The 25,250-nt window shown below is 34.1% G+C and overlaps 2 protein-coding genes across 2 annotated transcripts in view; one reads left to right on the top strand and one right to left on the bottom strand.

Annotated features, from left to right (window-relative positions):
- Positions 1 to 4,272, top strand: part of LOC100378544 (uncharacterized protein KIAA0930 homolog) — a 36,769-nt gene extending 32,497 nt beyond the window's left edge. The window contains exon 9 of the mRNA XM_006824062.3: positions 364 to 4,272. Within this exon, the coding sequence (XP_006824125.1) occupies positions 364 to 422 (59 nt within the window). The 3' untranslated portion in view covers positions 423 to 4,272. The remainder of the gene's footprint in view (positions 1 to 363) is intronic.
- A 3,797-nt stretch (positions 4,273 to 8,069) lies between these two features.
- The window catches only part of LOC100378396 (activating signal cointegrator 1 complex subunit 3-like), a 66,265-nt gene continuing 49,084 nt past the window's right edge, over positions 8,070 to 25,250 (bottom strand). The window contains exons 31-40 of the mRNA XM_085505069.1: positions 25,115 to 25,226; positions 24,645 to 24,779; positions 22,789 to 22,844; positions 21,063 to 21,231; positions 20,072 to 20,223; positions 18,920 to 19,052; positions 18,198 to 18,312; positions 13,511 to 13,608; positions 12,869 to 13,034; positions 8,070 to 10,464 (exon numbers count right to left, since the gene is read on the bottom strand). Of these exons, the coding sequence (XP_085361195.1) occupies positions 10,322 to 10,464; positions 12,869 to 13,034; positions 13,511 to 13,608; positions 18,198 to 18,312; positions 18,920 to 19,052; positions 20,072 to 20,223; positions 21,063 to 21,231; positions 22,789 to 22,844; positions 24,645 to 24,779; positions 25,115 to 25,226 (1,279 nt within the window). The 3' untranslated portion in view covers positions 8,070 to 10,321. The remainder of the gene's footprint in view (positions 10,465 to 12,868; positions 13,035 to 13,510; positions 13,609 to 18,197; positions 18,313 to 18,919; positions 19,053 to 20,071; positions 20,224 to 21,062; positions 21,232 to 22,788; positions 22,845 to 24,644; positions 24,780 to 25,114; positions 25,227 to 25,250) is intronic.

The following is a 25,250-nucleotide window of genomic DNA, read 5'->3' as shown; positions in this document are numbered from 1 at the left end:
ATTGTCCTATTATTAGGAGACTATTTACTACCTGTGGCGCTGCCAGGTGGCCTCGGTCACGTGGGTTCGTGACGTAAAGGGTAAAAGAATCTTGAGGTCATGGGGCTTCCCCTGACCTGGATTCTATCTCTCCGTCACCGGCAGAAACGCTGATTAATGCCTACAGTTCAAAATAGTCATTTTGACTGACCGGAGTCTATGGTGTGTATGAACTATGTGAATAGGCGGGTTCCGAGAACCCTCGCCTAATTCTAGGTTAGCGATAAACTGACAGGACCGCAATAAAAAATAAAATTAAGAATGCACATAAACATTTTTCATGACTTTTTACTGAAACCATTCTGTTTTGTACCATTTCTTTAGATATTCTGGAAGTGAGGCAGTTGCCGATAATAACTCATAACCTTGGCCTAGACAGCTAGCAACAGTGGTATCTATGGGGTTAGGTAGTGACGAACAGACATAACAACACATATCAGTACTACATATGCCAGTATTTATCTCTTATTAATAAACGATGTACTGTTACACAGGCTGCAGTCATGGGATTCTAAGATTGTCAATGAGACAGTGTACGGTGCAGAAAGTGAAATGTACACATTCATAACTTTTTTAACTTCAAGGAAATGTTTTCAGGGTATTCCTTGTTTTGTTTTTTTATCATACATGCCAGTAGTTATGTTCAATAGTTTGGAGAGAGGGATGCTCTGGTAAAAAATGTGTACGAATTGAATAATAATAAAAAAGGTGGTAATGGTAAATATTTGGGCCAGAAACTTGCACATTTTGGGGTGAAATAGGCAAGTTTTGAGAAATTAATTGCTGAATGTTTTTCTAGAAAAAAAATTGGTAATTTTTGAATGCTGTCCCGAGTTATATTCAATAAAACATGCTTAAGAGATTCAATTGAAAACATACCCAAGTTTAAATAATTAATTTTTCTCACTGACGTAAGTCTGATATATTCAGCACCAGATGGAGATTAATCAGATTAAAGTGGCATTATATCAAACTTAGATTGATTAATATTTTTAATGAGGTGCTTTGGTGGTAAGATTAGATGTTAGTTTTAAAGGTAAAATTGCTACATGGCTTTATGAGATTTTCAATATTTTAGCTTCCAGGCAAACAGTGCCCTCAACATATTAGTTTGATGTTTATATTGTTTTTATCAAGTTACTGCAAGGGGGTGTATATAAAGTACAATGTAGTATGAAATATTTTATTTAGTTACAGTAATGTTGAAACTGAACTGAAATAAAAACATTTTGACAGCCTCTTGTGCCAATCATCCCTGAAACAATTGAATGAAATATGTTATTTTATTTTATTTTACTCTATTTTATTTTATTTGGTTTTTGTTTCAGACAATTGATTGATACTTTAAGGGTATTTTAGGGGTGGACCATCAGAAACTTTGGGGGTGATGGCAGAAAAACTACACAAAATATTTTTTTTTCTCTTCACTTTAGTGTTAATTTTTTTCAACGATGAATTCACTGTAATTTGTTTATTTCCCCTGCGTGTACTGGTAATAGACATGCAGGATTTATTCCTATGCTAATTTTTTTTTCATTTTTGCCATTGCCCCACCCCTCAAAAATTTGAATGGTCCCCCCTGAGCTGATTATTAAAATCTCACCAGTGCGCTAGCTGATCACATAGAACCAACCAATCATGTCACTTTAAAATTGGCTATTCAATTCAAAACTGTTTTTTTGTGGCTGTGGAGTCATTTATTCTTATCATTTAAATATATTGAAAGGACACGATGTTGTGTGCATTTGCTGAGGCAAACAAAAATGTTTTTTGAGAGTCGCTATATTAAACAGTAGAATGCAGATGTAGTATAAATTTGAACTGATATTCATGTGAATTCGGTGAATGAAATGTACACTTGTTATCATAGAATCAGTAATTTACTGTTCACTGCGCGATATGGCGTAATGCATGAAAGATGCAGATTGAACGTCTGCTGCAAAACTTTGGATTTCTCTTTTTTTATGTTGAAATACCAATCTTTCAGAGAGAAATATGACTTTCAGATACCCATTTACTTCATCAAAATTGACCATTATCGAATGTGTATCTAGGTAACATTACTAAGCGAGGAAGTACTTAAAAAATAGTTTTCCGTTTGTTGAATCCCACACAATCTTTTGATGCCACTACGATGATGCTCTTGCCATAACGTAGAAACCAACAGTAAACGAAAAATGGTTTATTGAGAGATAGAATTTACAAAAGTAACTACTTGGAAAATTATCTGCCAAATTTTAAAGAAAGTTTGTATTTCTGTAGTGGTAAATAATTTTTCAGAATGGGGATTTAGAGTTAGCTTCATTATCAGTGTGTAGCCTAGAAGCAAGTAGACTTTTAATAGTGTAATGGAATGGCTAACTTGAAGTTTAAACTGTGTATTGTGCAATATTTAGAAATTATGTTGTAAATAATTTTAAATGTAAAATATGTCTTCCATTGATGTATAACAAAATTATGCTAGATATTATATTCATGTAAATATGTGATGTTTTGTTTTTTAGTTTAAGAAATTCTTTTTTAACCCTTCTTGTAATATGTTATCTGTACAACATGTAATGTAGTGCATCCAAATTTGGTCATGTACTGTTAAATGTACTGCTGTGGTTTATTATTTTCAAAATTTAAAGATTTCAGAGGAATCACAAGGATGATACATCATCAAAGTTGATTCAGTGTTTTACGAATTCCCAAAACAAAGTTTCATTATGTTGACCTAACTCACAAACATTTGTTTCTCGCATAATTTGTTTTCTTCTCATCAGTTGTACTTATGCCATAGCAAACACTATACTATCAACGATGTATGAATAATTACTAACTATCCCTTGAACTTTGACCTAGACATGCTCTGTTTCAATCTGCAAGGTGGAACTTGATATGTCATCATCCACATGCAGCACTTAACCTGAAATTTTCATTGCCCACAAATGTTAAAAATGTCTTGAACATGGCTTTTAAAGGTCAAACATCCTGGTACTTTGGCTCCCTAAAGGTCAAACATCCTGGTACTTTGGCTCCTTAAAGGTCAAACATCCTGGTACTTTGGCTCCTTAAAAGTCAAACATCCTGGTACTTTGGCTCCTTAAAGGTCAAACATCCTGGTACTTTCTGCGGGTACAGTTTCACTTCCAATGTGAATTTTTAATTTATTTCCCGATAGTCAGGCTAGATAGTTCACACTGAAATTCAAAAAAGAGTTTAACTTGCAAAAATTGAATTACAATATTGAAAATTATCGCAGTTATAAGATAACAGAAATACCTCCAGAAATACCAGGATGTGTGACTTTTAGGCTATTGTACTTCAACCCCCCCCCCCCCAAATAAGGCATGCATTCCCAGAAATAGTCAGTGTTCATGTCAGATTAATTCAAAATATAATGCTGTATTTAAATCATTCATGATTTGATGACTAATTCAGTGATTTCACATGACCCCTTAGGTCGAGAAAAAAAATCCATGTTTCTGATCAGATAAAATTGTGCTTGTCACTTCTTCTTTTAAAATTTCGTTGTCTACTGAAGACATAGAAAATGAAATATCCAAATAAAAATTTTAATGACAATTTGAATTTATATTAACAAAATACTGGCATATAGAAAAACAAAATTATCAAAAAATTTAATCTTTCTTTTTTTCTGGGTCTGAGGATATTTAGGAAAATGTTCACAGCGGTAAAACAACATCACAATTTTTCCAGACTTCCCCACAATTTGTTTCTCCTGACAAAAGCAGTTTACGTTCCTACATGCTTGATACAATCGTGAAGCTGGCCTGGTAAAATCTTAACTATTCCTAAAATTATAGCAACCCACATTCGCATACAAAATATTAACGATTGAAGACGAGATAACTAGCAACCGGAAATCATAAAACTTATAACTGGTATGTACCAGTCATATTGCATGCAATCGTATATGTCATTTATATAACATCAATCCAGATTACTGGTTTTTGTCTTCAGTGGCACAGATACTATTATACCCTCCATTTAAAGAAATACTGATTGAAGTGATTTTAATAACGTCTTCCACTTTCATATATTACAGTGCATTAGATTTTAGATGCAAGTGTTTGTAAATTATCATCATGGTAATTTATTGTGGTTGTATAAAATATCCTTATTTTAGACACAACGTTTGAGTAGGCATCGTGCATGTAAGTTTTAAAGATGTGCATCACCAAAATAAAAGAAATGTACCATTTTTTCTGAACATCTTAGAACAAGAAATGAATCTGTCTTTTTTTTGTGTGTTAGTCAGACAGTTGAAATAGTCTAATTGTTTTGATGAGTAGTATCCTCACATGTAACAGGATAGGAAATATATCATCAGATGTTTTGTTTGTCATATTAATAAAGAACTTAATAAATATTATTTAAATTTTTTTGTTTTGTTCATTCTAATGACCTTAATTTGTTGTGAAGCACAGCGACAAATCTTGGATGAAATCATCAAAATACCATTTCTGACATCAGAGAAAATGTAGAAAAAGTTTATGGTTTTTAAAAAACTTATTATCACAATGTATGTAACTATCTGCATTGAATAGGACACTTTATATCTGACAAGTTTCTTGAAAATGAAATGCATCTTGTAATAACAACCTGCTTTGTGTATGGATTATTATCAATCCGTGCTAACTAATGCTAAAATTTCTGAAAAAACATTAATTTCTAAAATATGTAATTTTAAATAAATTTACACTTTTAGAAATGTTTTTTCCAAGTTTATTGTATGTATTGGTGTGTTTTATGTAATACATACTGTAAAATACTTTAATTTAGCGGGAATTAATTTTTCGCTGAAAAGACTTTTTGGGTGTTTTGTATGGAATTTATTTTCACTGATTTTTGACGAGTTGAATGTAAAGTATAGGCAAAAAGGTATTAATTAATTCCAAGCGAAAACAAAGTATTTTACAGTAGTATTGTACTGAATTGGTGTCTAGAAATACCATGGTTGTTTCAACATCATCTTGTTAGTGTAACATTTGTAGTACAACATTTCAATTTTCTGTGTCAAATTTGTTTCTTGCTTTAATATCTAATAATATTATTATTTTTAGAATGTTTTTAGATGCTTGTACATACATGTACTGTGTCAGATATTTGTAGGAGCACACTTCCTAATATTAGATTATGAAATGTCATCAGTGTCTTTGCTATCATCAAAAAACTGTATGAAGCTATTCATATTGTCCCACTGTTAATCATTCTGTGTGCAATCGGTTTTCAGAGCAAAAAATTAAATGGATCACACCATACTAACAATCTGATATTGACGATTCAAACTTTGTTGGTAATTCCGGCCATTCATTTTATTCATGTTCCAGGAACTATATATTTCATAAAATTCATTTTGACTCTAGTTTGAAAAAAATCCCAGTTAAAATTCTGTGAAATTCTCTACTCATGAAGATCAAATCAATTCAAATATGTTGTTGACAAGAGGCTGAGTTTCATTCTTCATTAGCAACAACACTGATGATAAATCTCATCTGAAGAGTCACTTTATACTATGTAACTGTATCTTATTAAGGTATCTCTTCACACTGTTTAGAGTGTGTTGTAACATCTACAGTAATTGCCGGTGTAGGTATTTACTTGTAATATTGTTGTACTTGTCATAGCCACAGAAAAACTGTCAAAACTAAACACCAGAGAAATGTTAAGGTATATTAAAGCTACTTCATTGAAGAATGGTTACCAAAGGTCTACACAGGGTTCTTTTTAGATGTTTTTTGGGGGCACCACTAAAGTAGAATTTGTGATTTTAAATTAAAATACAATCCTTATAAATATCAGAGGTACATTAATTGGGGTTTGCACTGTGCATAGTATTGTATGGTGATATTATGTCAAGATCCCATTCAAGTCTCATCTCGTAGATAGAGAGACTGATGCTACGACCTTCTGAAATAGGCGGTTTGTAATAATCAATAAAACATGTATTACCACATGCACATCGAAAATGTACAGAAAATATAGTTATCGTAATCCGTCATATCATGAGCAGCTATTTTGATCCACCTGGACATTCTAGTATCCTAGTTACCTCGGGCATGCGCATTCAAATTTTTCTGAGTTGGAACGCTTATGCGAGAGCGAGATTTAAACAGGATCTTGGTATCATGTCACCGTAGTTGCAAACCCCAAGTAATGTATCTCTGTAAATATAGAATTTACAGTTTAATTAAACTGTACATTCAACTTTAATTTAACAGGTTTGGGCATTAGCATTATTGTAAATGGTCAGATATGTAGATTGTATATCAACCTAAATAATATACCAGACACATATTTGTTTATATTGACTAAAATATTCATATTTCAGTTCCGCTTCTAATCACAGTTTAGTGGTGGCCATTTTTTGTTTTTGCACACTAATAATGAGGCACTCCTGATGAAAAGGTAGCCTTAGATTCCAGTCTTGGCGGAAGATTTGATTGTCAAACAAAAATGAGCAAATGACAACCGAAAGAACCTGCAATTGAAAAATTGCTGCAAAATACTAGTACAGCATTGTCAGCAATTGTTTTTCAGTCTACTGTAAGGGGTATTTGTTTGTTGATTATTTCCTCAATCAGATATCTTATGTACATTTATATGCAATTTATTTTTAATGGCATACTGCGAAAGTAAAACTGAACCTTTCCACAATAGACTATGTTAAGTATGCATGTCCATGGAGAAAGGTTCAGTATATACCGGTAATATATAAATTAATGTATTCCTCTGGTGTTCAGCTTAGACAGGTTTCACTTCAAGACTTTGAAACTGAACATTTTCCTCAGATTCTTTGGTGGTCAGTTTAGACAGTTTTCACTGTAAGACCTCTATAAGCAGAACACCTCTGTAAACTGAAAAAATGTTCAGTTTCTTCGGTGTTCAGTTTAGACAAGTTTCACTATGAGACTGTTAAAAGCAGATTACCTTTGTAAACCAAACATTTTCCTCAGATCTTTTGGTGTTCGGTTTAGACTTCACTGTAATGTTCTTCATCTAGTCTCTGTTTGGCTTAGCTACACAATTTCAAAGTTTGAACAATAAAACTATGCTTTCATGTCAATGCCTTTCTTGTACTTTGGAAAAGTATATTTTTATAGACAACACGCTGTACTTTCTGATAAAAAAAATTCTTTCTTTTACTTGTAATGTCAGCTCAGTGTTGGGAAATATTTTACTCAGTAAATAAAGCTAATTAAATAGATGAAATGGTTTGGATTTTTTATTAAACGCATCTTAGCCTCAATACATCCTATGGGCCTCGTTAGTGCACAACTTTGGTGACAGCACCAAATGGTTCAGGGAAATGTTATACTAAAGTCAGGTTGCCCACATGAGACAAATGGTCTGATAGGTTAAGGCAGTATGTTATACGTTACTGTAAAATGACTAATATTCACTTGGTTTAAATTTCACTGATTTAGCATTACCGGCATATACAGTGGGTTTAAATTCACGGTTTCATCATTTAGATAATGTGTTCTATGCTCAATTTTACATAGGTTTTAATTTAGTGCATTTTCTATTTAAACCCAGTGAATAATTAATCCTTTTACAGTATAACAAGAATACATTGTTGTAAGATGTGTTGTGATCGTTCCAACATGGAATTGATAAGCGGATTTGAATAAGATTGATTTTAAATGAAAACAGTTGGGTTTATCCCAATTTTTGTGTATCTGAACAGATTTACTTTTAATTAATTTTACAGTACAATATTTAATTTTTTGAAAAAAAAAGAATGTTTACTCCACATTTATTCGGCAGTTGCCTCACCATTATACATTGGCAGAATTCGGGCAGGGACACGGACTGGAAATAGAAAGGTGTAGGCTATACAAGCCAGATACAATATTGTAGGTTTCAGTAACTCTGAACACCCCAACCTACTTTGTGGGAGACGATTGGATTTTGAGAACAGAGAAATTTGCTACTTCAATGGCCTGATTCACATGTTGCAAGTATCACAATATGGGGTCTGTCTGTCTGTATGATTTCTTTATAATGACAATGCGAATATGTTTATTTAATGGAAGTATTTTATTTAAATGCAATATGATACATTTTGAAATACTTTGCTTCGTTCATAATATGGCAGGGATAATTAATATGAAATTACATTCAATTTGGTATTTTCACAGAAAACAACCCAATGGTACAGTGTGATAGAAATGAAAATTACCGGGTACCACAAAAAACAAACAAAAATTATCAGTAATTTTTCAGTGCACCTACTATCTAATTTAATGGTAATTATTTGCAGAACAAACCTCTCAACATTCTCTTTAAACAAACAGGAATATTTAATATGTATAAATGGAAAATTTGAATTCTTGCTGCACCTGAATCTTACCCCCCCCCCCTCCCTCACATTGCTACGGAAATAAGATAGGTAATCAAGGATTGAAATTTGCATAACGTTGAGAGCTGTAAATGTATAACACAAATACTAATATACTGTTGGAGGGTAGAAATAAAAAGACAATTATTTTTTTTCTATATTTTTGTTAATAAATTTCACTTTTAAGTTATTCCAACTCACTGGTGTATCACATGAATTAGAAGAACTGATTCATATCCTGCAACGGCACCAATTCCTTCACAATACGTCTTTGAATTCTATCGAATATTTATCACTATCAGGATTCAACAAAAATTCATTTGTAATGTTGTAAAGGTAAACAATTACATTCTTTCCCATGATTCCACATACCGGTACAAGTTTAAGTGGTTGCAAATTTGAAACGTCAAGCATTTAAAAGCACATATTGGTAGAATTAAAATGAAGTACAGAAAATATGACATTATCGCCTAAGAATATATTTGTGTGCAAAAACACCAATAATGCTTTTTCTTCCAACGTCTCCGATCACAATTATTGATGAATTGTTGAACTACAGTCCTTGAATTGCAATAAAAAATATTGCATACAATATTCTGTTTTGTTGCAGACCCAGGGGTACTGTAAAATCTGTATTAGAAGCAGCGACTTCTATTAAAATGGTATGATACAACACAGGAGATGCAGCTTCTATTAGAGCATCTACACATATCGATGAGAAATGGAGAATTTTTTGTTTTCAATTGTTCAAAAAGAATGAGTGTGACTACTATTAGGAATGCAGCTTCTAATACAGATTTTACATTCAACTTGTCAAAAATCAGTGAAAATAAATTCCATAGAAAACACTCAAAAAGTCTTCTCAGCAAAAATTAATTCCAGCTAAAACAAAGTATTCTACAGTACTTCATATTTACTGACAAATGCAGAAAATAATGTTTAACTTATTGTATAAAATAAATCACCACATTCATTGCATCAGGTTGTGATAAATATATGTTTCAAGCATCTTAAAATAGAAATTACATATGTACTGTGCATCAACCATTACACTAGGAACGAGGATGGAAAAAAGACCAAGATTTGATGACCTAATCAGACAAGAACATCACTTGAGGTAAAAATCCAATGATTGGTTTGGTCAATTAAGTAAGGATTATATCAGTTGAAAAAAAAATAAAATAGTTAAACGAAAAAAATCACAACATACAAATGAGCATGTTAACAGGGTAATGTAAGTATTACAAAATTCTCTCTATTATAAAAAGAATTTCAATATTCCTCATGACAGTGTTGTCTGCATAATATCCAATTTTTCATCTTGAAAAACAGATCTAATTAAAGCACTGTAGAATTCATTGCTGACTACTAAACTGTTTAGTAGTACTTATTTCAACACTAAATATTATGAGGTTATTACAAGGATACTGCAAAGTATGCACGAAGACAGTACAGTGGGAGTATATGCGACAGCGTACTGTCTGAGTGCATACTTTACAGTATCCACGTAATAACCTTATTATTATACATCTTTTCCTCCCAGGAATACATCATGGGAAAGCCAAAATCAAAAACGTTTAGAACAGATTTAGTGAACTTCTTTGTGTGGGGTTCGGTCAAACCCTGGGGGCAGCCATGTTTGTTCACATGTGTAATCATTCCATATTTGAAATTCGCGTTTCCTAAAATGGTAGGATGCAATACCACAAAATTACGGCAAGCTGTAACTTATGGCGTTACAGTGACAGATGTAATATAATTTTTATATGAGGTTAATGTCATTTATGTGCAACTGCTAAAGCAAAGAAACTGACAGCATCTTGATTGCAATTCTAAAACTGAATGTATTTCATTTTTTCAATTCCATTCAATGAAAACATTGCCATGTAAAATATGCTAGTAGCTACAACCTGTATGTAAATATATAACATTTTAATCTCCAAGTTCATCTATCATTACTTCAGTGTTGACCTGTGCCATGATGTCAGCCTCAATCACGTCCAGATATACATCATACTGCTGATCCAATCCAAGGTAACTGTCACTCATCAAATAAACCGTATAAATAACGCGTCCTGAAATCAAAACCATGATTGATTAGTGTTCATTTGTAGATGCACTCAAAAATGTGAAAAAATAAGTTTTTGATTAACCTTTTCACCACCAGACTTTCTCGCCCAAATACATGTCATGGACACTCACCTGTATTCTCAGGAGTAAAGAATGATAATGGCACAGATGTATTCCCATAAACATGTCATAGATACTCACCTGTATTCTCAGGAGTAAAGAATGATAATGGCACAGATGTATTCCCATATACATGTCATAGATACTCACCTGTATTCTCAGGAGTAAAGAATGATAATGGCACAGATGTATTCCCATATACATGTCATGGATACTCACCTGTATTCTCAGGAGTAAAGAATGATAATGGCACAAATGTATTCCCATATACATGTCATGGATACTCACCTGTATTCTCAGGAGTAAAGAATGATAATGGCACAGATGTATTCCCATATACATGTCATGGATACTCACCTGTATTCTCAGGAGTAAAGAATGATAATGGCACAGATGTATTCCCATATACATGTCATGGATACTCACCTGTATTCTCAGGAGTAAAGAATGATAATGGCACAGATGTATTCCCATATACATGTCATGGATACTCACCTGTATTCTCAGGAGTAAAGAATGATAATGGCACAGATGTATTCCCATATACATGTCATAGATACTCACCTGTATTCTCAGGAGTAAAGAATGATAATGGCACAGATGTATTCCCATATACATGTCATAGATACTCACCTGTATTCTCAGGAGTAAAGAATGATAATGGCACAGATGTATTCCCATATACATGTCATAGATACTCACCTGTATTCTCAGGAGTAAAGAATGATAATGGCACAGATGTATTCCCATATACATGTCATAGATACTCACCTGTATTCTCAGGAGTAAAGAATGATAATGGCACAGATGTATTCCCATATACATGTCATGGATACTCACCTGTATTCTCAGGAGTGAAGAATGATAATGGCACAGATGTATTCCCATATACATGTCATGGATACTCACCTGTATTCTCAGGAGTAAAGAATGATAATGGCACAGATGTATTCCCATATACATGTCATGGATACTCACCTGTATTCTCAGGAGTGAAGAATGATAATGGCACAGATGTATTCCCATATACATGTCATGGATACTCACCTGTATTCTCAGGAGTAAAGAATGATAATGGCACAGATGTATTCCCATATACATGTCATAGATACTCACCTGTATTCTCAGGAGTAAAGAATGATAATGGCACAGATGTATTCCCATATACATGTCATGGATACTCACCTGTATTCTCAGGAGTAAAGAATGATAATGGCACAGATGTATTCCCATATACATGTCATAGATACTCACCTGTATTCTCAGAAGTGAAGAATAATAATGGCACAGATGTATTCCCATATACATGTCATAGATACTCACCTGTATTCTCAGGAGTAAAGAATGATAATGGCACAGATGTATTCCCATATACATGTCATAGATACTCACCTGTATTCTCAGGAGTAAAGAATGATAATGGCACAGATGTATTCCCATATACATGTCATGGATACTCACCTGTATTCTCAGGAGTGAAGAATGATAATGGCACAGATGTATTCCCATATACATGTCATGGATACTCACCTGTATTCTCAGGAGTAAAGAATGATAATGGCACAAATGTATTCCCATATACATGTCATGGATACTCACCTGTATTCTCAGGAGTAAAGAATGATAATGGCACAGATGTATTCCCATATACATGTCATGGATACTCACCTGTATTCTCAGGAGTAAAGAATGATAATGGCACAGATGTATTCCCATATACATGTCATAGATACTCACCTGTATTCTCAGGAGTAAAGAATGATAATGGCACAGATGTATTCCCATATACATGTCATGGATACTCACCTGTATTCTCAGGAGTAAAGAATGATAATGGCACAGATGTATTCCCATATACATGTCATAGATACTCACCTGTATTCTCAGAAGTGAAGAATAATAATGGCACAGATGTATTCCCATATACATGTCATAGATACTCACCTGTATTCTCAGGAGTAAAGAATGATAATGGCACAGATGTATTCCCATATACATGTCATAGATACTCACCTGTATTCTCAGGAGTAAAGAATGATAATGGCACAGATGTATTCCCATATACATGTCATAGATACTCACCTGTATTCTCAGGAGTGAAGAATGATAATGGCACAGATGTATTCCCATATACATGTCATAGATACTCACCTGTATTCTCAGGAGTAAAGAATGATAATGGCACAGATGTATTCCCATATACATGTCATAGATACTCACCTGTATTCTCAGGAGTGAAGAATGATAATGGCACAGATGTATTCCCATATACATGTCATAGATACTCACCTGTATTCTCAGGAGTAAAGAATGACAATGGCACAGATGTATTCCCATATACATGTCCTATTCTCTTCAAAGCCAACAGCTCTTTATTCTCTATATCTCCCAGCACAACCCACCATCCTTCACTCTTAGCTTTAGGAAACCTTGGAGCATGAACTCGCACATCCTTCTAAAAAAACAAAAAAGTAAGACAATGAGCTATGACACACTTGGATGACTGAATGACAGCCATTTTAATGTTAAAAATTCATCAAAATCAAGCATGAAGTAAGTGGGAAATAAACTGGGCTCAGTGAGTTTAATGTAAATGTCTTGAAAAAGAAGAGAATAAAATTAAATTGTCTGGTATAAAAGCACCATTATTTATTATGCTCTTCTAATACTGTGAAGGTCTATGTCTCTAAGTCTAAACAATATATGTGGTTAAACATGTACGTCAAAAATTCTCCATGACACACAATGTGCATGTACTATGCTAGACTAAATTAATTAATCTAATTATATATTGAAAAATTTTCTAATTTCATCCTACTAAACCAAATACCTCACTTGTCTCTTCTCTGTGTACACCTCTGTAAACTGATTAATATTTCATAGTTCAGAGAAGTTTTCACAATGTTTTGAAGATAAATGTCTTATACTAACCCTACTTTCAGCTCTGTTTAGTCTCTTAAGGTCTACATGTAACACGTATTCTTGATCAGCATGCACACATGTGTAATCTTCATCTCTTCGTACTCCACCTGTAACCATAGCAACCAGATTATGTGTAGAAATAGTGTAAATTGTATTGTTAATTTATCAAAAGTGTATTCTTTCGATAAGATTATGCAAATCAGTGTAGTATATGTTTAATATACTACAACGGATGAATAACTTGCTAACTTATACCACAACACATACATCCCATCCATATCTTAACCCACTTCCGGTTATAAATTACAATCAAAGAAAGCTTAGAAAGAACTCCCATGTGCTGAGAGTATTGGAGACACATTAAATATAATTCGAAATTACTTAGCTGAAAACTAATTATGCAAATCAGAAAATTAATATGACCAGATTTGAGTGTAAAACTAATGAGGTCTGCGCAATGTAACAGAAAATCTATGTCTCCAAGTTTAATTGAAATGTGATTAGAACCAAAAAATTATGAATTATTATGCTTATTAGGGAATTAATATGAACAGATTTTTACCCCAAACTAATTAGGTTTGTACATTGTCCTAGAGCATCTTTGTACTAAGTTTCATTGAAATGGAATAATTAGCACCGTGAAAACTCCAAAATTTCGACCCCTCTAAAAATTTGACCGCCTATTTATTTGCCGGGTTTCGGTGTTTTATTCACCTCCAAATTTCCGACTCCACTAAAAATTGCCGACTCATTCTTATTCGAAAATTGCGACCAGTTTTAGTTTTCCCCCAAACGAAAAAAAAAACGATGTGAGCGTTCAAACGGGACCTTCCTCAAAGGCATGAATCCGGGTTTCTGATTGACTGAGAGATTTTTATTTTATTGGTAACGAAAATATATTCTAAATAAACGAAGTTTCAAATAAAAACGAACACAAAAATCTCGGCATGCTGCGTTTCTGAATTGTTGATTATTACTGTACTCAGTAGTGATTATAATAATGTACACAAAATAAATTTGTTGAATGGTTATGAAATACAAATAAAAGTCAACTTAGTTTCATCGTAAGCGAATGATTCCGATCTCGTATAAACGTTTGATGCTGTAGGATATCCGCCATGTTCTCTTAGGTCAAATAGGTCAAATCGCTAATTAACCAATCAAAAAGCTGGATGATGCGAAAACGGCATGATTTTTTTTAAATAAAAAAATTAGTTGTTTTTAAAAAATAAACTGGTCATCTGAAGAATAATTTAACATTGTTCACAGTGATAACAGCTCATTCTCGAAAGGAAGCTTACCCGCTCACGCTAGTCACGATAAAAATCATACACGTGTACTCTTGAATAGACAGACGTCAATGACTACGGTAAAACTTAGACTCTATTTTAGCCGGCAGGATTGATTGAAATGTCCGAAAAATGACGCAAAATACACCTTAAAAGTCCCATTTTATTTTCTTAAATCCCATTATATTTTTTAATCCAAGGGCGAATTTACGGCAGAATTTGGTCCCTCAAATCACCGGTGCTCAAATAAGGGACACGTGAGCTTTGATTCTAACCGGATACATTGCACTGGGTCGGGGAGATCGTTTGCTAAACTTCCATGTATCTTTTGTCCAATGGGTACCTGTACTTCGAACATTCGCAAGTTTTCCTAGGTAGTGCGAGACAGCTTTGTCTTTTGACCTATTAGTTTTGTGCTGACCTCTTCTCCGCGTCTTGATGTTTTGTTTTGCTTGTCATAATACTCACTGATTGATGACTTTGTTTAGATTTTGAGTTACAACTCGGCCACGACCTTTGCTTTTACCGTGAAACATGAGGAAGTTTACGTCAATTGACGGACATTGCATTTTTTAAAAACTAATGAAGCACACTGTCTATCATCCCCATTTTTTTTTGCTGATTTCTATTCTGAAAAATTCGACCGTCCGAAAATGCACCTTAATTTTGACTCTAAAAACACGTCACATTTCTAACACAAATTATTTAAAACCAGTCGAAATTTTGGAGTTTTTACGGTACTTTAGATATCAGTGTGAAAGATTAAAATTGGTTAATTACGCAAATTAGGTAATTAATATGTACAGATTTTAACCCACAATTATTCAGGTCTGTCTATTGTCCTACAGCATCCATGTACATTCATTGATATGTGATGTATAGTACCTGAGATATCAGTGTGAAAGTTGGTTAATTATGCAAATTAGGTGATTAATATGCACAAATATTTACCGGAAACTAATTGGGTTTGCATAATTCTAGATTCATTGAAATATGATGATTAGTACTTTAGATATCAGTAGAAAAGCTGAAAATTAATTATGCAAATTAGGTAATTAATATGCACAATTATTTACCCTAAAACTAATCAGGTCTCTGCATAGTCCTAAAGGATCTATGTACCAAGTTTCATTGAAATGCGATGATTAGTACTTGAGATACATGTGGAAAAGCTGAAAATTAACTAATTATGCAAATTAGGTGATTAATATGCACAAATATTTATCGAAAACAATCAATCTCTGCATAGTCCTTGAGTATGTAAGTACCAAGTTTCATTGAAATGTAATGCTAACTACTTATATCAAATGCTGAAAATTAATTAATTATGCAAATTAGGTAATTAATATGTACTGATATTACCATAAAAACTATCAGGTCTGTGCAGTGTCGTATGACATCTATGTACCAAGTTTCATTGAAATGTGATGATTAGTACTTGAGATATCAGTGGAAAAACCGAAAATTGACTAATCATTATGCAAATTAGGTAATTAGTATCCACGGATTATTACCAAAAACTAATCAAAACCTAGCATTAGTTCAGAGCATCTATGTACCAAGTTTCATCAAAATCCAATGAGTGGTTGTTTAGATATCAGTGGAACAGTCATGGAACCACTAAAAAATAGCTAATTATCATGCAAATTAGGTAATTAATATGCACGGATTTTTACCAAAAATTAATCAAATCTGCGCATATGTTCAGAGCATCTATGTACCAAGTTTCATCAAAATCCAATGAGTGGTTCTTTAGATATCAGTGGAACAGTCATAGAACAGCTAAAAATTAGCTAATTATCATGCAAATTAGGTAATTAACGAGCATGGATTTTTACCAAAACCTAATCAAATCTGCGCATTGGCCCAGAGCATCTATGCACCAAGTTTCATCAAAAACCGATGTATGGTTCTTGAGATAGCAGTGGAACAGTCGGACACACATACACACATACACACATACACACATACACACATACAGACACACTAACTGCAAAGACTCCCATTTTGTGCTTCGCACATGGGAGTCAAAAACAAAATCTGGAAATGTTTTTAAAAAAATTTTTTGTTACTTTTTTATTTTCAAAGCAACTGTCTGTGTTATGAGCTTAATTACGACAATTAGGTTAAGAGTAAGAAGTGGATCGGACTTAAGGTAACAAGTAGATCAGGTTTAGGGTAAAGTGTTTTTAGGATTAAGCACAGTCCCTCTATCCCCGGTCTGGAAACGACTAGCGTTCTTTTGTCTCGAACCGCGGTGCGGGTAAACAAACCGTTCACACGCGGGCCGAGGGAGTCAGGAAGTCAGACAGATTACAATACCGTCAAAATTTACCATCATGCAAAGCGATACCTCATTGTATGACTTCACTTTGACTTCAAATTCGGGCAACCACAACGTAATCAAACATGTAAACAAAATTATCACTATGAAATTTGGGTTTTTTGAACCCTGATATGCATCACAACCAGCCTACCAGCTCATAAACATTCAGTTCCTGCAATGCAAAAATTAATATCGAGAATTATGTTCATTTTTTCGTTTTAATAGAGAAAAAACTTTGCGTGCCAACATGCTGACATCGCTAAACAAATCTTGTCAAAATGGCGTCGTTCATGTTAACGTAGTCGATCGAAAAACCTGTGATATTTCTGATTCTTGGGGGGTTCATAACAGTTCAAGTCAACTATACAACAACTAATGACTTTATTCTATGCAAAAGTATATAACAATGCTTCAATGTTTGTATATAAATGATTTTTTTAGCACAGAATTGAGTACATTGTCACTTCAAAACGTCGCAATTTGCATTTACGATCTAAAAAAGCATCCATAAAAGTCGCTCAATTTAACATTAATAAAATGCAGTATGACAAATAACAAATCAGCCCACCAATTTTTAATGATATGTTTCGATCATAAAATGTCAAAATCGAAGACAAATATTGGTTTCGCGCCGAGAAGTATGGTAAATAAAATAGAGTTCATTTCAATCACTCCAAAATCAAAAACGACAAATATCTGGGTAAAGGTATGAAAATTTTTTGCGAAAATGTGTCGCTGCTGGTGAAATAGATGAATTAAAGAACTACTCGCCGGCTAAAATATGACCTTATACAGATATCCTGATTAAAAAAATTATGTGAAAAAGCACGAATTCTGGAATAAACAACTAAGTTGTAAAAAAATACACATCATTGACGGTGTCAAATCACATACTGATCACGTGACAATGCTTTGCCCACACTCGTAATGCGGTTTTGCCAGGGCAGGAGGCCAATTGACACCTAATACAATGACCGTTTCCAGACCGGGGATAGAGGGACTGTGGATTATCCTGTGTGAGTTTTGGTAGACATGTTTGTTTTATCAAGGGTACACGTGATTGCCATGGTTGGTCACTTACTTGAAAACACTGATGGCAAACGTTTCTTTTCTTGTTGTTCATCACCACCAGCCCACCACCCTGAGATACGTAGCCTAATCTCTATTTGTGGTAGCTTCATCACAACTTGCCATATCTACATCAAAGATGGATAAAGATATTGACTAGTTTTTCTCATAAAAATAATATACTAAATACATCTACAACAATGCAAGACAGAGCGGGGTACATATTGAAAAATATTTCTCAGTCTCAAATTTATTTCATCTTCCCATATGATTGGAAACTATGCAGTATTTTCTGAAAAATGCTTTTGTGGACAGTCAGTTTGAAAAATTATGCAGTTTTAATTTTTTTTATTGAGTTTTTGTTATACATACATTATACATTGAACTTTTATTAAATAATCCTTTCAAACATGTGCATCAAAGGTTGATTTGAATCAACAAAACATTCTCTGAAACAGAAAACGTATCTCTATTCTATCATATGTGGGCACTTTACTAGTATGCAAAAATGTACGAGGCGCAAGTTTTTTTGTTTTTTTTTGGTAGTATTGGGACCAAACCCATAGCCTCTCAGTTTCAAAGCAAATAGGTTTACTACTATACAATAGCGCATAGTGATACATCTTTGTTCACTGCTAAGATTTATTTTTTACTCATCCATCATTTAGAATATGAATGCAAAATCAAATATAGAATTCTGTAGTATTTAGTGGGTGGTCAGTGTTCATTTCATACCTCCTCAATCTCCCAGTCTGACATTTCTCTCTCTAGCATACGCTGCAATACACTTCTTTTACCATTACAGGCTGTCACTAATTCTGGAAGACATTCTATTGGTCCTTGGTAACCATGGGCAACCTTCACAGGTCTGAGAGGTAAAAAAAAAAATAACAAAATATAGAATTTCAGAGTGCAGCTACTCAGGTGACAGAAGTTATTTCCTGCATGCAGTGAGTTATGTGCAATGTGGTGTGGTATGTTTCCAACAACGCAGAAACATTACTCATAATTTTTGGAGAAAGTTAGTCCTGACAATATTCATTAGTTTATTATACACAGTCACTGAGCTATTCTTTTGTGTAGTACTATACAGTATTTTGAGAACATTGTCCTCAACAATTCCATAAAAAATGTTAATAAAAAATTTTTAAAACTAGATTTTTGTGATATTTCAAAAGTATTTTATCATAGGCATTTGTAAATCCAGAAAAGTGCTGTACAGAAGCGATTAACATTAACATCAACAAATTTATAAATAGTTTGGCTCTAAAGAAAGTTTTTGATCACATTTGTATAATTAAATTTCCCATTCACTGAGAGATCAAGCATAATACACGAAAGACAATTCAAACTTCTGCCACAAAACTTGAATGATTTGATTTCAAATTTGGATTTCTCTTTTGAGAGGGATATGATATTTGTTACTTTTTTACGTAGAATTTCTTGCATATCGCAGAAACTCGCGACTTTTTCACCAAAAATAACAAAAATATTCATTAAAATTAGAGAATTGAAGATATCATAACGAAATGAACAAATCTAAGAGAGGCCTACCCAAGGTACATATACACCAAGTATCAAAGCAATAACAATTGTAGATTTCAAGAAGTCAATAAGTAAAAAGATGAGACGAACAAGGGTGGACAATCACTCATATGATAAGCTCCGCTTTACAAAGTCGACAGCGGAGCTAAAAAAACTTACATAATGGCCAACATTCACTGAAATGCAACCATTATTCTATTGATAGGCCAGTGACTACTGAACTTCTTTTTCAATATTCTTAAATTGCTCTTCAGTAAAACTTTTTGCAAAAATTCTGTGTATTTTTATTTATGAGTAGGATTTCACTTTAAAGTGTTAAAAGAGAGGTGATAGTGAGATTACCTGAAGCAGTGTAAATGATGTACTTCAACATGAGGTAGTGACATCAACGTAGAATCATGGAACCATCTTCCTTGTATCACCATCTGTACTAGATGCATTATACGTAGACATGTCACTAACCACCCTTCATCTGCAGCAGTGTCTATCATAGCCTATAAGAGAACAAGGTGACAAACAATTTTAAGTATCTGTAATACCACAGGTTTATTTAAAGGATTCAAACTTGTCACATTATACAGTAAACTGATTGATTTTTAATGCTTGAAATGATCTTAGCACTTTATTGTATTCATGAAAAGAACATTTTGTGAAAATCAGACACTCAATTGTCAGAACAGTCTTTACTTCTACAAAATTCTGTGATTTTCACTGTCACAAGCCTAATTCACAGTATCAGAGGTACATTACTTGGGGTTTGCAACTACAGTGACATGATACTAAGATCCCGTTTCAATCTCGCTCTTGCATAAGCGTTCCAACTCAGAAAAATGCGAATGCGCATGCCCGAGGTAACTAGGATACTGGAATGTCCAGGTGGATCAAAATAGCTGCTCACGATATGACGGATTACGATAACTATATTTTCTGTACATTTTCGATGTATTACATTTTTTCGCTATGAATGTAATACATGTTTTATTACAAACCGCCCATGTCATGTCATAAGGTCGTAGCGTCAGTCTCGCTATCTACGAGAAGAGACTTGAATGGGATCTTGACATGATGTCACCATACAGTACTATGCGCATTGCAAACCCCAAGTAATGTACCTCTGACAGTATACATAACTTTTCAAAAATTTGGATTTGTTTTATTTGTCCAAATTTAACAAAATAATAGAAATACGCACAACTAATGTTAATGTTGTTTCACTCCCTATTTACTATGCCTATCTTGAATACTAATGTCATACACATTGACAATCGCCAAAAACAAGAGGATTTTATGTGTGTGCAATAGAGGGCGCTATCATTCCAAGCATCATCCCTACCTGCAAAATCCTGATGGACTGGTCCAGCACTGACTTGGTATCCGTGGCATAATCAGTAGATGGAAGCTGGAGTCTGGAGAAGTGGGTTTGGAACAATAGATGAGCCTTAGTGTGGGGAGAGTCATAGGAATATGGATTCACTTCTAATGGAACCTTCTCGGCTAACTCTCTGTAAAACAAAACCAACTAAACATCAAATTTTGGCAAAATCTATTTACATAAATTAACATACCTGCTATCAAATCCCATGTCATGTCATGTCATGTCATGTCATGTCATGTCATGTCATGTCATCAATACTAATGTGCAAGCTCATCAAGTTGCCTTAAAATTTTGAACGACAAAATCAATTTTTCCAGGTTTTTTCAAAAACTTAATTTTATAAGACCAATCGATTATCAATGATTATCAAAGAAATTATCGGAAAATGTGAAAAAAGTTAACAAACATTGTACATTTTTAAACTCATAGCGAAATTTGACATGTCATAATATTTCATCAACAAACAACATAACAATGAGTTGGAAAAACCATGGTTACTAACTATAGAAAAACCATGGTTACTAACTATAGAAAAACCATGGTTACTAACTGTAGAAAAACCATGGTTACTAACTGTAGAAAAACCATGGGTACTATGGTAACTTTATAAAAAGAAAAAGATCCATAGTTACATATGACATTGATATCATAGAAAAAACACAGACTGAGTTAACAAGCATGCATTTTCTACCAACCATTAGTGGCAAGGAGTTAACAAGCATGCATGGTCTACCAACCATTAGTTGCATGGAGTTAACAAGCATGCGCATGGTCTACCCACCCATTAGTGGCATAGGGTTAACAAGCATGCATGGTCTACCCACCCATTAGTGGCATGCAGTTAACAAGCATGCATGGTCTACCCACCTATTAGTGGCATGCAGTTAATAAGCATGCATGGTCTACCCACCCATTAGTGGCATGGAGTTAACAAGCATGCATGGTCTACCCACCCATTAGTGGCATGCAGTTAACAAGCATGCATGGTCTACCCTCCCATTAGTGGCATGGGGTTAACAAGCATGCATGGTCTACCCACCCATTAGTGGCATGCAGTTAACAAGCATGCATGGTCTACCAACCCATTAGTGGCATGGAGTTAACAAGCATGCATGGTCTACCCACCTATTAGTGGCATGCAGTTAACAAGCATGCATGGTCTACCCACCCATTAGTGGCATGGAGTTAACAAGCATGCATGGTCTACCCACCCATTAGTAGCATAGAGTTAACAAGCATGCATGGTCTACCCACCCATTAGTGGCATGCAGTTAACAAGCATGCATGGTCTACCCACCTATTAGTGGCATGCAGTTAACAAGCATGCATGGTCTACCCACCCATTAGTGGCATGGGGTTAACAAGCATGCATGGTCTACCCACCCATTAGTGGCATGCAGTTAACAAGCATGCATGGTCTACCCACCTATTAGTGGCATGCAGTTAACAAGCATGCATGGTCTACCCACCCATTAGTGACATGGAGTTAACAAGCATGCATGGTCTACCCACCCATTAGTAGCATAGAGTTAACAAGCATGCATGGTCTACCCACCCATTAGTGGCATGCAGTTAACAAGCATGCATGGTCTACCCACCCATTAGTGGCATGCAGTTAACAAGCATGCATGGTCTACCCACCCATTAGTGGCATGGAGTTAACAAGCATGCATGGTCTACCCACCCATTAGTGGCATCTTCATTATGTCTCACAGGTAACTCATCATACTCATGGGCATCCTGAGCAAAAAACAAAAACATTTACTAGTATGTTATTATATATATATGATATACTGTTGTCATTAACAGAACACTAATACTTAGTATTTTATATAGACCAAAATGACTACCATTAGACTTTCTCGCCCAAATGTTTCTGCACTTTTTCCTTATAATCTTAAAATATTTCTGGAAATGAACCAAAATTTTGGAGCCAACAGAAAAAATTTGAGTCAATTTCAGTTTTTACTAAAAAAATTGAGCTATTTTTGTCCCAATCTTCTGAAGGAAAATGCAGACTATAAATGGAACTATTTTTTGAATTTGTGATGAAAAGAAGGAACTGGTGGTGAAAAGGTTAATAGATCTGTGTTCTTAAAATCAAACATTGAAAGGCTATTAAACGTTGCCTATTTGAGAATTATCTACTATTGACTTGAGAGGCATCTCCAGTTAAGCCAAATCTCACAGCAAACTCACTTTAATACTACCGTTAAAATCCTATTATAAACCGCGGTTTATATTACAATATATCAAATAAAAAATTGGGATCAACAGCTCAAGTTCGGGGTGCGGTTTCTATTACGTACATATTGCAATCACTAAATGGGCATGGTCATATTTTTCCCACATCACTTGCACAAAACAAACAATACACCGTACAATCTTTTGAATATGAGCAAAAATACAATTTAAATGTCAGGGAAGAGTGGTAAGCATCACGTCACAAAAAAAAACTGTTCACATGAAAAAAATACTCAGTATATTTAATGTAATATGCATTTATTGTTTTAATTTTCTTTGTAACAGAAAGTATATTCTGACAGGAGTATCAAATAGAAACAAACATTAATGTATTGCTTAGTAGAAAATGATCATGGTACGGCACTAAAAAAAGTACGGTATCGCAATCCGGCCATGCTTCAGCTCACAAGTGAATAACTTAAGTGTTAATAAGTGTTGAAATTGTTGATTATTACTCAGTAGTGATTATAATAACGCACACAAAAAAACTCATGGGAAAACGACATGACTTTTTTTTTAAATCAAGAAATTAGTTGTTTTCGAAAGATAAACAGAGCATTGAAAAAGAATTTAACAGCTTTTCGGTGATAACAGCTCATTGTCGAAAACTTGCGACACACGGACGTATTCATAAGGAGTACTGACAAAAGTTGTCCAAGAACAAAAGCAGTTTCACTGCGTGTTTGACATCCTAACACTACTGAACAATAAAGAGGTGTGAATATTTTTAGGCACGTTGTCGGAACAAATGAATAGGATTAGGAACAATGTACCAGCTGGTTGAAACAAAGTCAGTCACGGTCTTGTTGAATTGGGGGTGCGGTTAGTAATAAGTATTTTTCATGTTTTCAATTTTTGTTCAACTCCTTAACACTGAAGCCAAAATCGGGGGTGCGGTTACTATTAGGTATGTGGTTTATAATATGATTTTAACGGTAGATTAAAATTACAGTGGCAAACAAAACACAAATTAAAAGTGCGAACAACATAACAAGAGCGTCCCATGATACCGTTGTGCAATCCTGAGAAATCGACAGGTTCTTCTTTAAAACTGGGGAGGGTGTTGCGTGTTGGCTAATTAAGCAGTTAATTAGGTATACCTCAACAGAGTTGCTAAGCAACAAACATTTCTGAAGATGATTCTCATTAATCAAAAAGTTAAACTGTCATGTTACCTCTAACAAGTGAAACAAAGTTCAAATCTTTCATTAATTTATTCAGGTAAAAAACACAGAAAACTTAATCAATAGAAAATACATTGTGAACGTTCATGATTCTAGAATACAATGCACTTACTGTTAAGACTGAAATAAGTTCTGGTATTGAACAATCTGACGTCAGTTTTTCTTTGAACAACCGCACAGATTTGTGATATAAATAGTAATATGATGCAATACGACCTAGAGTTTGGGGTAGGATACCACGATTGTCCTGTAACACAGCAGAAATATAGCATAATAAAAACAAATAAAGTGATGGTTTTCATAGTTTATTTTGTGAGTGTCAATAATGAATCAATCCCTGAAATATATATAACTAAAAGCATTTGATATTTTGAATGGGCAGTGAACACATCACACTTCTTCACTGTCAAAATTACAAAGACCATATTTTTAAATATCACAGCAGCAATGAGCCGAGATAAAAATGAATTCACACTTTGCTATAAGTGTATCTTACCAATTGATTGTAGTGACATAGTGTTATAATATCAATTGCTAAACAGGACTATGACCTTTGACCCTTTCACCACAACATGTACATACCTCATCGATTTCAACACAATACGAGGACTCCAAGTCCACCAGCGCTTTCTCAACGAGATTAGACAAAAATTTATTTATGCTGTCATGTTCAACATCTTCTAATTCGTAGTAACTGAAAGACAATAATATTCAATGC

The sequence above is a fragment of the Saccoglossus kowalevskii genome, chromosome 11 (assembly GCF_978046115.1).
Source record: "Saccoglossus kowalevskii chromosome 11, keSacKowa6.1, whole genome shotgun sequence".
Lineage (NCBI taxonomy): Eukaryota > Metazoa > Hemichordata > Enteropneusta > Harrimaniidae > Saccoglossus > Saccoglossus kowalevskii.
Note: the sequence above shows the minus strand (reverse complement) of the source record. Positions and strands in the feature narration are given on the sequence as shown.